Here is a 15,401-nt window from a genome sequence, read left to right on the forward strand (position 1 = left end):
ACATCGCATGCAACCAGAACTGATGGCGTTGAAAGACAACATTTTTTCTCAGGCTACAGTAATCCCTGAATGCCATCACTCTGCTTCAGTGAAGCAAAGGACTTCAGTTTCCTCGTCTTCAACATCATCAACACTATACAGACTTGTAAATGATTTTCTTAGATGACCGATCACTGTTCAAAAAGTCAGCAGAGTATGCTCTAACCATGCAATCAGTTTGTGTGGTGATTCTCAAAACAAATTATGTGCAGTTGTCCAGTTTAAGCCCAAAGTGAAAACCCAGCCTGATTCTGTTATCGGAGAAACTGTCGCAATGGGGCCCGGAGGCCAAAGGATGGATGTGGACCCACACGCAGATTCAATCATGGGTGCCAAGGTTACTCTTCTCACACTGTGGCGTGTCCAGCGGGGTGGCCTGGGGGGCACAGGCCACCCCACCAACCAGACTGGCCACCCCAGGTGCCACCCCGAAGCTAAAACAATAAAATTCAATGAAATATCAAATGTACGATTATTTTTTCACAGTGAAGCTCAGATATCCGAGTGTAAGTGAATGCAGCATCGGCTTCTGCGCTCTGAGCATCATGTTAGCAAAGGTAGGAGAGCCAAGCACGAAAGACAGCACCGCAGAAAACAATTTTTCAGCGAAAGATTAACAGTTTAACATATCTGGACTGGCCATCGAGCATACTGGGCATTTGCCCGGTGGGCTGATGACTTATTTATTTATTTTTTTTGTAACGGCATGAACAATGAGAGGTGGTGGATAGTCCAGATGCTGGCCGATGTGTAAAAATAACTCAGTTGTTTGGTGGTGGCTATGGCGGAGCTTCCACAGCGGCCAGCAGGTGGATGAGGGAAGGGGAGGCAGGAGGAAGAGAGACCCGAGGCAGCCGCCAGTCCGAGCGTCAGGTGAACTGAACTTCAGGTAACAAGTTATGACCTGCAGTCTATCTGGGTCAGATATAAACCAAGTTTAGGTGGAGTTTATTTTCGTTGTGCTGACTTTTTACAGTCAGTTACAATAACTCGTACTGCGTACTAGCTAGCATGATGGAGTTTATATACAGCTGGGTGGGTGCTGTGATGTTAGTGATAGTGAACTTTATTTTATTCATAAGGTTAGTTAGTAGAGTTGCCAATGGCTCCTTAAAAAATGGAATGGTCCCTCATTCAGAGAAAATATTACGCGTTTCCTATTGAGGTGAGAGAGACGCAGTTTGTCCCGGACTTAAGCTAGAATGAAAAAAAGACACAAAGCTGGATTTATTCTGTCCTTATGCTGCACAGCTGCCTCTTCTTCTCTCATTCTCTCCCCTCTCTCTCCTGTTGCTACTTCAATCATGAAACTGATCAATGAGCAGCTGATCGGCTTTTCTCTTGTTTGTTTATCGCCCACTTTGCGCCAGAAAGAGGAAACCAGCGGATGTCGCGCTAAACAACAGCAGCACGTTTAAGCTTGATCAGCTGTTGTTAGAATTTATTTAATATTAATTTCTAGTATCAGCTGAGGTTTGCTGGAGCCACAGCTGTAAAGCTGCTGGTCATGATGTCGGTTTGGACATGTGGTGAGAGGCAAACATGCAGATGAAACCAGGAGATGTCCTTACTGAATCATCAGAGCTGAACAGGTGATGGAGAAACAGGTTTACCTTTTAGGTGACATGAATGAGTTGAAGGGAAGTTATGAACTGTTTCTGAGAGACAAATAACACCAGGATCCTTTTCTAAGTAGCTGACAGCTGGTAACTGTGCAGGGGTGGGTCTAGCAAAGTTTTGCCAGGGGGCCAGGTAGGGCATTAACAGGGAAAAGGGGCACAAAGAAATACTTTTCTTACTTATTCTCATTTAAAATATCTAGCTTTTATTAAATAATTATCTGAATCTTGCGAACAAAGTTTTTATCTGACATAAAATTTATAGAAATCATACATATACCAAAAAGACAGTGTACATCACTGTCACAACAGCGTTTGTTTTCATTCAAAGGCTTTATGGCTTTAATACCTGGTGGGCCGGTCTCTGGTCAAAATGCCCACTTTTTTGTCCCAGTCCAGCCCTGCAGGTTAATACTGACAGTGTCACCGTGCCAGCTGACTGTATTTCATCATCAGCCAGTGTTGTTCTTTATACATCAATATTACCATAAGTTTACCATAAGGCAGCATAGAAAGTATTTACTTGCTTTCAGGTTTCATTAAATGTTAGTCTTTTCATTTGTTTCCCCACTTTTTTCCCGTTTCAAAATCAAACACCAGTTTGTAAGAAGATTATCTTCTTTTTTTAATAGGCAGATAAAGTTTTGCATTGGCTAATTTGCCAATTGTATGTTAAAAATGTTCATATTTTAATATTCAAAAATGTTTTTGCCCAAAACATATGTGCCCTATATGTCAGTAAAAATACTATGCAAATATTGCTGTCCTTGAATGCTGAGTAAACACTGACAAAGCACTGATTATATCTCTTGTACTTCATCAACGCAGTATCTAAAAACTTTGCAATGTAGTGGTTAAAACCTCATTCTAATAAGAGTCAAAAGCTAATTCAGTTATTAGGTTTACAGGGTTATTGAATTATGGTTAACGGTTGGTAGAATTTTTTTAACATTATCTGCCAATTACATCTGCCACCCTTCTCCAAATCTGTGCCCCTACCTGGCCCCCCCAACAAAAATTTTCTAGACACGCCACTGATTCTCACACAAGCTTTACTGCAAAAACATTAAATGAAACATTGGCATAAGGAGAGGTTGCATGGCGTGGAAGTTTAAACAAGGGCACACGGGAGAAACTACTGAGCGTGGAGGTCTCAAACAGGTGGCACTGTGAACAGAGGGAGAGAGATATTAGAGGGGCCGCAGCAAGGAGAAGGCTGGGGAGACAGTGGCAATTCTGAACTGAGGAACTACTGTGAGCACAAGGAGAATGAAGTAAATTAATCATAGACATAAATTGCAAGGTGCAAAGGCAGCCTGTTACCAATACAGTTTAGCTGACAAACTATTGAGAAATAGATAAGGACACGGGTCCTTAATACTGCCTGTTTTTAGCCCTGGGTCACTGAAAGGTGAGCAAACAGGGGCAGGGATGAGGCTCCGCCCAGGGGTGAGAACATGGAAAAAACAGCCAACTCACCCGGACCATGATGGAAACAAACGTGACTGACCATGTAACAACACACATACACACAATAGATACCTTCTAAAACACACACGTATATTTTACAAGCATGTACATTTGTATATGGTACAAATTACTCTTTATAGTTTTTTTGTGGCTCTTTATTTGTGCACTATCTTTTCTTATTTTATTTTTTTTTATTTTTCTAAGATATCTTTAATTCACTTTTCTTCCTGACACATGTGGTGCTGTCACATGTGAATTTCCCCAGTGTGGGGTTAATAAAGTCTATGTCTAAACTGCCTACTATAAAAATATTTGTCCATTAGATGGAGAAATATAACATCTAATTCTACCCACTTCCAACATTAACCTTTAAAACAGTGAGTAACATTTAATCTAACAAGCTAATATCTATGATAAAAGTTAGGCAAGTGTAGATTAGTTCAGCCATATTTTCTTTAAATGTCTTATTAATTTGATAACCCCTAATATTGACTATCACATACACATACATTTTAAGAATGTATTTATATGTGTGTTTATGTCAGAACCATCAAACAAATCTTATATTAGTTTATATTAGATTATCAGAGTAAATAAAAACGGCAAACAAAATGCAAACCACCCAAACCTAGCTGGACCATTAATGCCTACGATGAGTGTATTTACACTTTTGACTCTACATCATCATCTGGTTGTGTGTCAGTCACGCAAACTTGAAAGGCAGTTAGTGGGTGACAGTTTGGAAGACAAGAATAATGAGTTCACTTTGCACTGTAAGCACTCCTTCACAAACTCTGTGCTATTCTGTTTACACATATTTGTCAAAATCCAGCATATTTGTATTTTACTTTTCTATTAATTTAGGAAAATGTCTCACTGACTCCTTTTATCTTACCATAACTTTTAAATGTGCATGCAAAATGTTTTTGAGACTTAAAGAAAACAGAGATCTGTACAGGATTTTAAGAAATGTATTTGTTTATTTCTTCCACAAACTGAAAATTATGTTTAGTTACAAAAATTTCCCAAAACAAAATTAAGCTCTGGTGAAATGGGAGGAAACATTGTGACAGTCATATAAAAAGCTGGGCTGTGATGTTGTTGTTTCCATCAGCTAAGAGAACAAGACCAGAGAGATCAGCGGTGTGACAAAGAGCAGAAGGCCAGCAGTTGTACTGCTGGCACTGTTGCAGAGGTCACCCTGGCAGCAGCTGATTTCTGCTCCAGTGATTGCTGCGATCTGTGCAGATTGCGTGCCTGAGCAAATCACCTTGGAGGCGCAGCCTTTTAGAGTCGCCTTTTGCCCTTGTGCAGTCACTGAGGAAATGAAAAGAGGGAATCACTGAACGTTTTTCTGAGCAGACAAGAACAAACATGCAGACACTGAATGCTGACGGCCTGTTACCTGCTGCTGAGATGCAGTAGTCCTCATTTCCGTTGCAGTTTAGAGTTTTTGCGCAATCGTTTCCATCACATTGGAAGCACTTTTTCCCATTTGGAGAGGAGAGGCTGCCCTCTGTTGAATACAGAAATATTTGTAGTATTTGTTTCACTGCTTATTTTAGCTGTGTGCCAAAAACATCAGCATGAAAAAAACAACAGAAAACAAAAGTAAAACCGTTTATGTTAATAGTATGTTTATTGTTTGAGATTTTTCAATCTCAAACTTTTCACAGATTGATTATTTTGCCCTCATCTATTCAAGCGAATACGACGATTGAGAGAAAGGTTTTGACTCATTTCAAAACTTTCTCAACATATTTAATAAAAAAATTTATTATTATTTTTTTTTTTTAGTTTCAAGGACAGGAAATTACATTTCAAAATACCAAGAAACATGATAGAAATTACCAGGGACATCTTGAGAGTTGCAAAGCTCAGAGGTGCAACACTTGGTGTTAATTAGAGTTCGAGAAACTCCAAAGTTGAGTGAGGCCTGAACACACTCCTCAGCTGCAGCACAACTTTTCCCCTTAATGTCAAACAGTTTTGAATCACCTGCAAGAAAAAGAGGAACCATTGAAAACTGAACCAGTTCAACAGAAGAATAAAATAAAAACTATAAAAAATCAAACCTGCATATGAAGTCAGTCTGACTGATCCACACTGAGTGTTGGAAGGACAATCTTTTGTTGTCTGAGTGCAGCTTCCTGATGGTCCCGGTATGCATTCGTAACATTTCAAAGCACAGGCTGATAAAACCAAGATAAAGATAAGTAAAAAATTTTCTTGCTTCCAATGCATGGACATATTCTAAAATATTCATTAAAACAAACAGTTTAAAAAATAGAGGGCAAACAGTACAATAATTAGTACAATCATTTGTAGAACATAGACAACCCTTTACTAAGACGTAATAATCCTTGTTGTAAAAGATTTAAAAAAAAACAACGTTTCATCGAATATTACAAAACTTACTGTTTTAAAAATGTTAAAGAACAGATAACTGAACAAAAACCTGCCTGGAGGGAGCAGCACCATCCCAAGGATCAGCACAAGGATCTGCATCGTGTGATGGTCAGATAGAAGTGAATCTTAGTTCAGTTTCTGTTCAGGTTATAAGTAATTCTTATTGGGGGAGTGGTCTTCTCGCTGTGACCACTCCTTAACTCTTCCTTTGACAGTGAAAGAACCTGAGTATCAAAAACAAGCCTTTGAAACAGAATTTAAGTTTGTTTCCTACTTTTGCAGCAATTCTTTTTGTCCATGTATTTATTTTATTTTCCACAGTTCAAGTTAGGTGAATGGTAAAGTTTTTGAATTGCTTAATTCTCTATCAGGACTGGGCCTTTGTAACAATGATCTTTGGAGGATATCTCCCTTTGTTCAATTTGTAAATAAATGTTCTTACTGAAAAACAGAATACATAAATTTGCATATATATATATATATATATATATATATATGTACATAGACTTCATAGAACCTATATCTGGATAATTAAATTGGTATTAGTTATAAATCTCCACTGTAAAAATAGAATAACATCTTTGCTGGGTTTTTTAGTCCTGATGGGATTCTATTAAAACTAGTTTAAAAACCTGTTTATTTAGTATAAGTTTTAGTGTTAATAAAATGCTTTATGAATTTTTGTATCAGTGTATTGATGACCAGTGACTGTTTTAAATGTCAGCAGAGTATGCTTTAACCATGTAATCACTCTGTGTGGTAGTTCTTGAAGACAGCTTCATTTCTTGCACTGAATGAAAAACAAAACTGACTGTGATTCATGAGAAATGAAAGTTACCAACCACCACACAAACTAATTTAACCGTTACTGCCACATACATTCTACCTTACAGCATATATAAATAAAAACCAGACACACCAGTTTTCAGTGGTGTATTATTCACTTGCATATTTCCCCTTATCTTTTCAAAAAGGTAATAAAAAGACAGAAATCTGTATTTTCAACTATCAGTGCATCAAAACTGAAACACAGTCAAGAATGACTTGAATTTAAAAACTATTCTCGCATTTTTATTACAGATGTACTGAGAGAAGACACTTTCTTTTCCTGCTCACCACCTCTGCACAGGCTGTAACTTAACCTGTAACTATCAAAATTCCTGAGGACAGTCCCAGGACACTATTTAACAAGCAGGACTCAAAGTCTGAATAATTATATTTATTTTATGCTCCAGTGATGTTCATACTGACTCTTATTTCAAACATCTCATTCAGCTGCACTTCTTTCGTCTTTGTGTGATCTGATCAGTGAAATAAAACTGTGTTGTAACTATATTGAGATGAATATTAACCTGATATCCCACAGCAAGAAATATTTTTCACCACTCTGAATGTGTTGTGCTTGTAGGTACATGCAGCAGATTGCACCATGCCTTAGAAAACTATTTCACTACAAACCACCAGCACTCATTTTCTGTTGTAAAAAAAACAGCAGGTTGTGGTCACTGAAAGTAAAGGGAAGCAGAGACCCTGTCATCTCTAATAGATATTTTGCATTTTTTCCACAGGGAAGCTGTGGGAGCTCAATGAATAACGACATTTATTATGGCTTTGTTAAGCAAACCAGTTTAAAATGTGCAGGATGCATTTCCTCATTTATACTTGGTTGTCTTCCTTTTTGTCACTGATTAGTCACCTACACTTTTTAAATACTGGAATATGAATAAAATAATTATTCATTTATATATAAGTAGTACCGATATGATGTTTACTAGTTTTTCTCAGTGAGAATAGTGTGTGACAGCTGACAGCGGGGCATGGCCAGTATTTGGCTGCGGAGTTTTGAAACCATGGTGGAAAAGGCCGGGTGTCCTCTATAAACCATCTAAGATGACAGGTTTACAAGCAGGTCAAGTGTCTCTATGCACCTGATTAGTGTAGTTATTTCCTTATTTCCTTCATCTCATATATCATTGTACTGAGTTTGAGCAAACCTTAAGCTTGACTCAGACTACTTTTAACAATCTTCCACCTCACATCATAACTGACTGAGGTGCCTCTTCTTATTAATAGTATGTCATTGTTAATGTTATCATTGTATTGTTTTTCCTTTTTTATAACAGCAATAGTATATTACAATACACTACTTTACTACTAATATACAATAGTATATTAGTTTATATTTTATTATGTATCCATCACGGGTCTGTGTGAATCTGCAGCTTCACACCTCCCCAAGCTGGAGACATTTTCCTTGGCTGAACAATGACACAGCCATAATAATACCTTATGCATCTCTCTTTTTTATTTGATATATTTTCGTGTGAATTATCTGGTTTCATGCATTCTATTCATTCTAGGCACGGTCGTCATGCCAACTATGTTTCATTGTTAATACCAGTTTACAGGTTGTTAACCTTCCTATGATCTCCTATTATCATGCTTATCACTAGATAAGCTCTACTTTAAGTTAAGTTAACCCTAATTTAACCTTTTGTTTATTCCACTTCATTCCTCTTTCCATGCTTTAAAATATTACAACTCTTGTGTACTCTTTGTTTTCTTTTTAGCTTCCTTTTCAGTATTTATTTCTGCTTGGAGGGTTTCTTATAATTTAGTCAATGCATTTTCCCTCCCACGTGGGACATTTAGGTTTTCTTTGGATTTCTCCATCTATATGCACTAATTTGTCCGGCACCTGGACATTTTTTTTCTAACCACTGCTCGTCAGCAGTGAGTTTTGAAGCTTCATTACCCATTTTAATCCTTTTATTTTTAATACTTTACAACTACACAACCGCGGCACCTTCTCTGGCACGAGAATCGAGAGAGGTAGTTGACACGGCCTTCTACTTTCAAGCTATTCTTGAAAGCGGTGTCAACACAACCTGTTTCTCTCTTTTCACCAGTACTTGGGTGGCCAACAGCAAACAAAATAGTGGAATAGTTCAGCCTCCTTATTGTGCTGTAAAATCAACTTATTCCACCAACAAAAATAAAACAACGACAATACCTTTTCAACGCGTACTACGTTTTATGGACGAGGTTTATCTAAAAATGCTTCCAGCCCTTTTTCAGGCGAGCCTTTACTTCTAGAAACCCTTCTAAAAATGCTTCCAGCCCTTTTTCAGGCGAGCCTTTACTTTTAGGAATGCTACCAGCCCCTCTGGGCGAGCCTAAACGTTTTACGCGAGGTGTCTGAGTGTTAATATTCACCTGGTTGCTGCCGGTCTCTCAGGTTTACCTCATCGACCCCCACCGCCGTGGACCACTTATAAAAACGCTGGCCAGAACCCGAATTCACGTCTCTGGACTTTATCCTGTACCTGGACAGGAGCTGTCGACAGACTTCAGCGCGGGCTTCTCACGACGTTGGGGCTCGATGAGGCTTTCCTGTGGGGTCACACAAAGGTCGCTGTGTCCCATCCGGCTCGAAGGACCAAGAAATGTCAGGAGTTTTCCTGTATTGCAACCCAGGTCGGAATAAAAAGGCTCAGACAGGTTTACGTGTACACGGTCGAGGGAGACTCGCACCGCTGCAGTAAAAAGGAAGAGTCTTTATTCAGAGAGCACATACAGGAAGAGAGAAAATAGAACTGCAGGCTTCCTGTGTAACTTCCCCATTTAGGAGTCTGCACAGAGTTGCAGAGGTTAACTTCCCCATTTAGGAGTCTGCACAGAGTTGCAGAGGTTAACTTCCCCATTTAGGAGTCTGCACAGAGTTGCAGAGGTTAAGCTGAATAAGAAAGAGCAAACACATTTAGATAATGAAATGTACTTTTAAGCATAACATAATAAAAATCCTAAAATCCTAAGAAATCCCTTAACAGCCGGGGAATAGAGAAAACAGTGGGTATGTTCCTGACCCTAAACAACATGCAAAGATTTATTTACTTGTCACACAACAGGCCTCAGAAGTTTTACCTTATCAGAAGAAAAGATTTTTGTAACCTGCTTTGGTCAAATTATCCTCCCCATCATTTTCCTGCACAGGAAGCAAGAACATATTGACCTCAATGAGATTTTTAGATTTCTTTTTAGAGATGCTTCTGATATCTCATTAAAGCCGGTAATACGGAAGCATAGTTCCATCAGTCTTTATTTCAAAGAGAAGGCTAGTCCAACAATAAAACTTTTCATACTTTGAATATGGTTTGGTTACCTTGAAGGATTGACTAGCTTTTAATGACTTAAAATCCAGGTACAAAACTGTTGTGCAAATATACTGTACCAACATCATTAATCTACTACAAAATTGCAATCTGCAGATTTATTCATGTGAACATTATAACACATCCGTATTTTGCTTCTTAAAGGTTGTAATATGACCTCTGTGTTCCATGTAGCTTTTCTTCTTTTGTTTGCAAAGTTAAATAACCAACTGGGCAAAGACATCAAAGAACCTATAACTCACTGTTTTTGAGTCTAAATAATTAAATTGGTATTAGTTAGAAATCTTCACTGTTAAATTAGAATAACATCTCTCCTGCGTTTTTCTTTTAGTCCCGATGGGATTCTATTAAAACTAGTTTGAAAACATGTTGTTTTAGTTTTTAATTTTGTGTATTTGTTTGAAATTTTAATGTTATTAAATTGCTTTATGGATTTTTGTATCATATATTTAAAGGAATATTCTGTAAAGTTGTTTAATTCTATTGCTGAAATAATTTAGGCTGCAAATCATTTTCTTTAAGAACAGACGTAAATTGTTTTTTTTGTCTTTGATGACCAGTGACTGTTTTAAATGTCAGCAGAGTATGCTTTAACCATGTAATCACTCTGTGTGGTAGTCCTTGAAGACAGCTTCATTTCTTGCACTGAATGAAAAACAAAACTGACTGTGATTCATGAGAAATGAAAGTTACTGACCACCACACAAACTGATTTAACCGTTATTGCCACATACATTCTACCTTACAGCACATATCAATAAAAACCAGACACACCAGTTTTCAGTGGTGTATTATTCACTTGCATATTTCCCCTTATCTTTTCAAAAAGGTAATAAAAAGACAGAAATCTGTATTTTCAACTATCAGTGCATCAAAACTGAAACACAGTCAAGAATGACTTGAATTTAAAAACTATTCTCGCATTTTTATTACAGATCTGCTGAGAGAAGACACTTTCTTTTCCTGCTCACCACCTCTGCACAGGCTGTAAGTTTATCTGTAAATATCAAAATTCCTGAGGACAGTCCCAGGACACTATTTAACAATCAGGACTCAAAGTCTGAGTAATTATATTTATTTTATGCTCCAGTGATGTTCGTACTGACTCTTATTTTAAACATCTCATTCAGCTGCACTTCTTTTGTCTTTGTGTGATCTGATCAGTGAAATAAAACTGTACATAAGAGCAGTTCAACACGTGTCAGCAGAGCAGACGACTGTATTCAGAGAGGGCCGAGGACTTTTTCACACCATCCCAGATACGAGCTGCATAGTGAAACCTGTGAAAACAAAGAAAGTTAAGACAGGAAACGGAGGGATAAACTTAAACAAAATCCCAATAATGTCTCAAGATTTCACCAAAAATCCAAATAGTATGTATTTCTGCACCAACCTTACTTATTAACACTTTTACTTTCTTTATATGGCATGGAATTATATGTTTCTTTTCACTGTAGTATTTCATTTTCAATTGATATTGTGTTAAGCATGTTGAGAAAAAAAAATTAACCTGATATCCCACAGCATGAAATATTTTTCACCACTCTGAATGTGTTGTGCTTGTAGGTACATGCAGCAGGTTGCACCATGCCTCAGAAAACTATTTCACAACAAACCACCAGCGCTCATTTCCTTTAGTTTAAAAAACAAAAACAAACAGAGAACAGAGAGACCCCTTTGTCTCTAATAGAAATTCAGCATTTCTTCCAAAGGGATTAGAAACTCTTTCTATGGGAGTTCAAAAATAATGACATTTATGATGGCTTTGTTGAGAAAACCAGTTTAAAATGTAAAATTGATTCTCAACCTGAGTGCAGGATATACTTCCTCATTTATACTTGGTTGTCTTGCTTTTTTCCCACAGATTAGTCACCTACACTTTTTAAATACTGGAATATGAATAAAATAATTATTCATTTGTATATAAATAGTACAATATGATGTTTACCAGTTTTTCTCAGTGAGAATAGTGTGTGACAGCTGACAGCGGGGCATGGCCAGTATTTGGCTGCGGAGCTTTGAAACCATGGTGGAAAAGGCCGGGTGTCCTCTGTAGCCGGGGAGCAGAGAGAACAGTGGGTATGTTCCTGACCCTAAACAACATGCAAAGATTTATTTATTTTTCACACAACACACGAGAGGTCACTTGAGTTTTACCTTATGAGAAGAAACATTTTTTGTAACCTGCTTTGGTCAAATTATCCTCCCCGTCGTTTTCCTGCACAGGAAGCAAGAACATATTGACCTCGGTTGTCAGATAGTCCTGCCCCAGGCCTGGGAAGATATTGCAGTCGAGCATGGATAATGTTCCTGAGAATAAAGCATGCGTTATAGGTGTTGCCTGCCTGTTAATCCACTTCGGACGTACTGCTTTGTTTACAGGACTACTAAACGAAACACATTCACTAAAAACCTTTGGACAGTCATAAAACAGTCATATTGCCATATTGTCATATTGCTCATAAGTACAAAGCAAACAAAAGGTTTTCACCTAGAAACACCATAAACCTGATGGAGCCTTTTACCAGTCCTGAATCCACATTTGGAACTTTTGGTTCAAATCATTCTTAATATGTATGAAGGAGGTCAGAAGAGAGGTACAACAGTGATTGTCTACAGCCATTTGTATAACATGGTAGAGGCTCATCACAGTTTGGGGACGTATTTCAGCCAGCTTTGTTGATAGAGTCACGAACGCAGAAAAGGATTAAATTCTGACACTGATCATGTGAGAATGATCCCAAACACACTGGCGTAAAAGCATACCTGGCTAGAAAAACACTCAAAGGAACACTATCAGCCAAGGGGTGGGCAATATACCCCACCCCAACCAGAAAATCTTCTACCCTGCGCTGAGAATATGTGTTTATATACTTCTGGATAGGGAAAAATAAAGCAACAGCATGAGTTTCAGATGAGGAAGGGAATGAGACTCGCTGTCGTTTGGATTTCACAAGGAGGATGCCAAACAAAATGTGGTAATTTGCAAAAGATGCTGTAAAATTATGCCCGTTAAAGGTATCAGTACCACAAATTTATTCAACTGCAAAATTAAGACTGTTTTAAACCCTGCATGTCAACATCTCCCAACGTCTTCATTTTCTTCTACCAGACCCCTTACTGGCATTCATTGCTACTTACACATAAAACATTAACATAAACATAAATTTGTTGTAGTTTTGCACCTTTGTATTTGAGGTGAGAATGAGCCATTAATTTGTCGACCACCATATGCATGTTCTTCAGATTTCTTGGGCAGAAATCATCCCGTCTGGCTTTGTTCTGGAGGAAAACTGGGGGAGAAAGAAATTTAAACTTCGACATGCTTAAAATTGGTTTGTGTGTCAAATATAGCGCATCAGCATTAAACAGCCACCTATATGTGGATAATACTCTGCTCCATCATCACTGCCTGAAGAGCCAGTGCTGTCGTGGCTTGCAGACGGTGTGGAAGGTTTCAGCATCTCAGCAGTCTGAAGAAACCTGTACACAAAGGTGACACAATGATATAACTTCAGCTGTGGAATCAATTTGTGTCACAAGACGTAATAATAATGAGAATTAGATCATTTTGCTGAGTGGGAAGAATACAGGTAAAATTTGCTTGGATAGTTACATATGTAACTATGTAACTATTTACATATGAAACTATGTAAATATATTTTCCTGCTGTGCCAATGTGAGATGTCACATAGTGATAACCCTGGTAAAGAAAATTGTTTGGTAATCTGACATCGATGTTTCACCAAAAGAAGCCAAAACAATACATATTCATATCAATATTTGTGCTGATTAAAACTGCAGCTTTCTGCTACAGAGATATCATTTTAAGCTATGTACAAAGTCAGTGAAAACCTGCTTTTTTCAGCATTGGGCAAGAATGCTATGCACAGGGAAAAGGTTTTTAATCACATAGCCAGAGTTGCTCAGATTATTTTTTTTATGATGCTGTGTGAAGAAAATGAGTCATGAACTGATTCCAAACAGATTGTGGTGTACTAAAAGTAATGAATGTCAGCACATGTTAGATGGGCACGTAGTCTGAGATTTTACCCAGGTCTGGATTTGCCTGTTTAAAATGTCAGACCGACTGAAAGAACCACATTGCTGAGCTTATGAAAAAGCAAAAACAAATATCCTTTTAAGATACAGCATGAAATGCTCAGCATTCCTTTGAGAGTATGGGGCTTTAAAATTATAATCACAACCATCTTGAGAGCACAGGTCCATCGCAGACCTAAAGTACTTACCTGTAAAGGTTCAAATCAGTGAACCAGTCTTGAACCACAATTACAACATGGCACACTGTAAACAGGAAGGCAGCGATCTGAAGAGACTGTAGAGGAATTATACACAGAGTACAAACATGCCTTATTTGTAGAAAAGAATAAATACGATCACTAAACCAACATCAAACAATGAATCCCCAGTGTTGGGAAGGTTACTTTTAAAATGTATTCCACTACAGATTACAGAATACATGCCCCAAAATGTATTCTGTAATGTATTCCATTAAGTTACTCAATGAGAGTAACGTATTCTGAACACTTTGGATTATTTAATATATTGTAATTAGGGCCCGAGCACTGAGAGTGTGAAGGCCCTATTGTATCTGCTCTGTTTATTAGGGCCCGAGCACTGAGAGTGCGAAGGCCCTATTGTATCTGCTCTGTTTCTTATTATTATTATTATTATTATTATTATTATTATTATTCAGGCAAAAGAAGGGCCTTTTTGAGGGCTTTAACATGCTCGAAAACTCTTGGAATTTTGCACACATGCCAGGTCTGGTGAAAAATTTTGTATTTTAATGGTTTTACATATGAGCACTGGGAAATGGCTCTGTAGCGCCACCTATGCCTTGTTAAATGCAGCCCTACGAACACATCCTTTTAGCTACATGTATGAAATTTGGCACACGTGTGTATCATGCCAAGACGAAAAAAAAAGTCAGTGGGACCATTGATGCAAACCCAACAGGAAGTCCGCCATTTGGAAGTGAAGGTGACATTTTGGCTCTAATTTTGCCATTTCCATGCCTCGAACTTTTGCGAACTCCTCATTGGAATTTCATCGTACAAGCTTCATATTTGGTCAGTGTCAACTACACACCTGGGCCATGTTAAATTGCGGAGCTTTTGAGTTTTCGGGTTACTGTGAGGCCGTGGCGCCACGGCGAATTTCGATGACTCGCCATGAAAATCTTATTGCCTCTCGTTCTGTCATACATTGTCCGACCTTGACCAAAGTGGACACATATGATAAGGCTCCACCCCTGAACATATTTCAACTGCCATATTTGACATCAGGGACAGCGCCACCTAGTGGGAACAGGAAATGTCATGTTTTACACTTTGGGGTACAGTATTGTAATGGGTGACATCTGCAGCCTCAAATTTCTCCAGGAAAGCCTTAAGGAGTTGGTCTTGGGTTACAGAGAAAACTGTGAGTTTTCGCTGAAGGGTGTCACCCCAGCAGCATGGCGAACATTGAGGTCTCGCCATGAAGAAACAAATTAGTGTAACTCAATGAAATCCAATCTGATCAGTACCAGATTTTACAGGGATGATGTCAGACCCGCCCTGAACAGATTGATATGCCCATTGTCAGGAATACGTAGAGCGCCACCTAGTGGCACCAGGAAATGTCATGTCTTTCATTTTGTTGTACTGATTTTCACAGGTTCATCGTG

General features: G+C 38.2%; 2 protein-coding genes across 2 annotated transcripts in view; both read right to left on the reverse strand.

Annotated features, from left to right (window-relative positions):
- The window catches only part of LOC109204094 (protein SMG9), a 68,692-nt gene extending 54,574 nt beyond the window's left edge, over positions 1 to 14,118 (reverse strand). The window contains exons 1-6 of the mRNA XM_019364297.2: positions 13,960 to 14,118; positions 13,086 to 13,192; positions 12,895 to 13,002; positions 11,894 to 12,019; positions 11,658 to 11,802; positions 9,489 to 10,989 (exon numbers count right to left, since the gene is read on the reverse strand). Of these exons, the coding sequence (XP_019219842.2) occupies positions 10,911 to 10,989; positions 11,658 to 11,802; positions 11,894 to 12,019; positions 12,895 to 13,002; positions 13,086 to 13,173 (546 nt within the window). The 5' untranslated portion in view covers positions 13,174 to 13,192; positions 13,960 to 14,118 and the 3' untranslated portion in view covers positions 9,489 to 10,910. The remainder of the gene's footprint in view (positions 1 to 9,488; positions 10,990 to 11,657; positions 11,803 to 11,893; positions 12,020 to 12,894; positions 13,003 to 13,085; positions 13,193 to 13,959) is intronic.
- On the reverse strand, positions 4,174 to 5,939 carry LOC102083292 (urokinase plasminogen activator surface receptor-like). The gene is made up of 5 exons (XM_005463433.4): positions 5,591 to 5,939; positions 5,204 to 5,320; positions 4,980 to 5,126; positions 4,534 to 4,644; positions 4,174 to 4,445 (listed from the first exon to the last, which is right to left on the reverse strand). Exons 1-5 carry the CDS (start codon positions 5,634 to 5,636, stop codon positions 4,243 to 4,245), a joined length of 624 nt encoding a protein of 207 aa, XP_005463490.1. The 5' UTR covers positions 5,637 to 5,939; the 3' UTR covers positions 4,174 to 4,242.
- Positions 14,119 to 15,401: the final 1,283 nt, after the last annotated feature.

The sequence above is a fragment of the Oreochromis niloticus genome, linkage group LG11 (assembly GCF_001858045.2).
Source record: "Oreochromis niloticus isolate F11D_XX linkage group LG11, O_niloticus_UMD_NMBU, whole genome shotgun sequence".
NCBI classification, from domain to species: Eukaryota; Metazoa; Chordata; class Actinopteri; order Cichliformes; family Cichlidae; genus Oreochromis; species Oreochromis niloticus.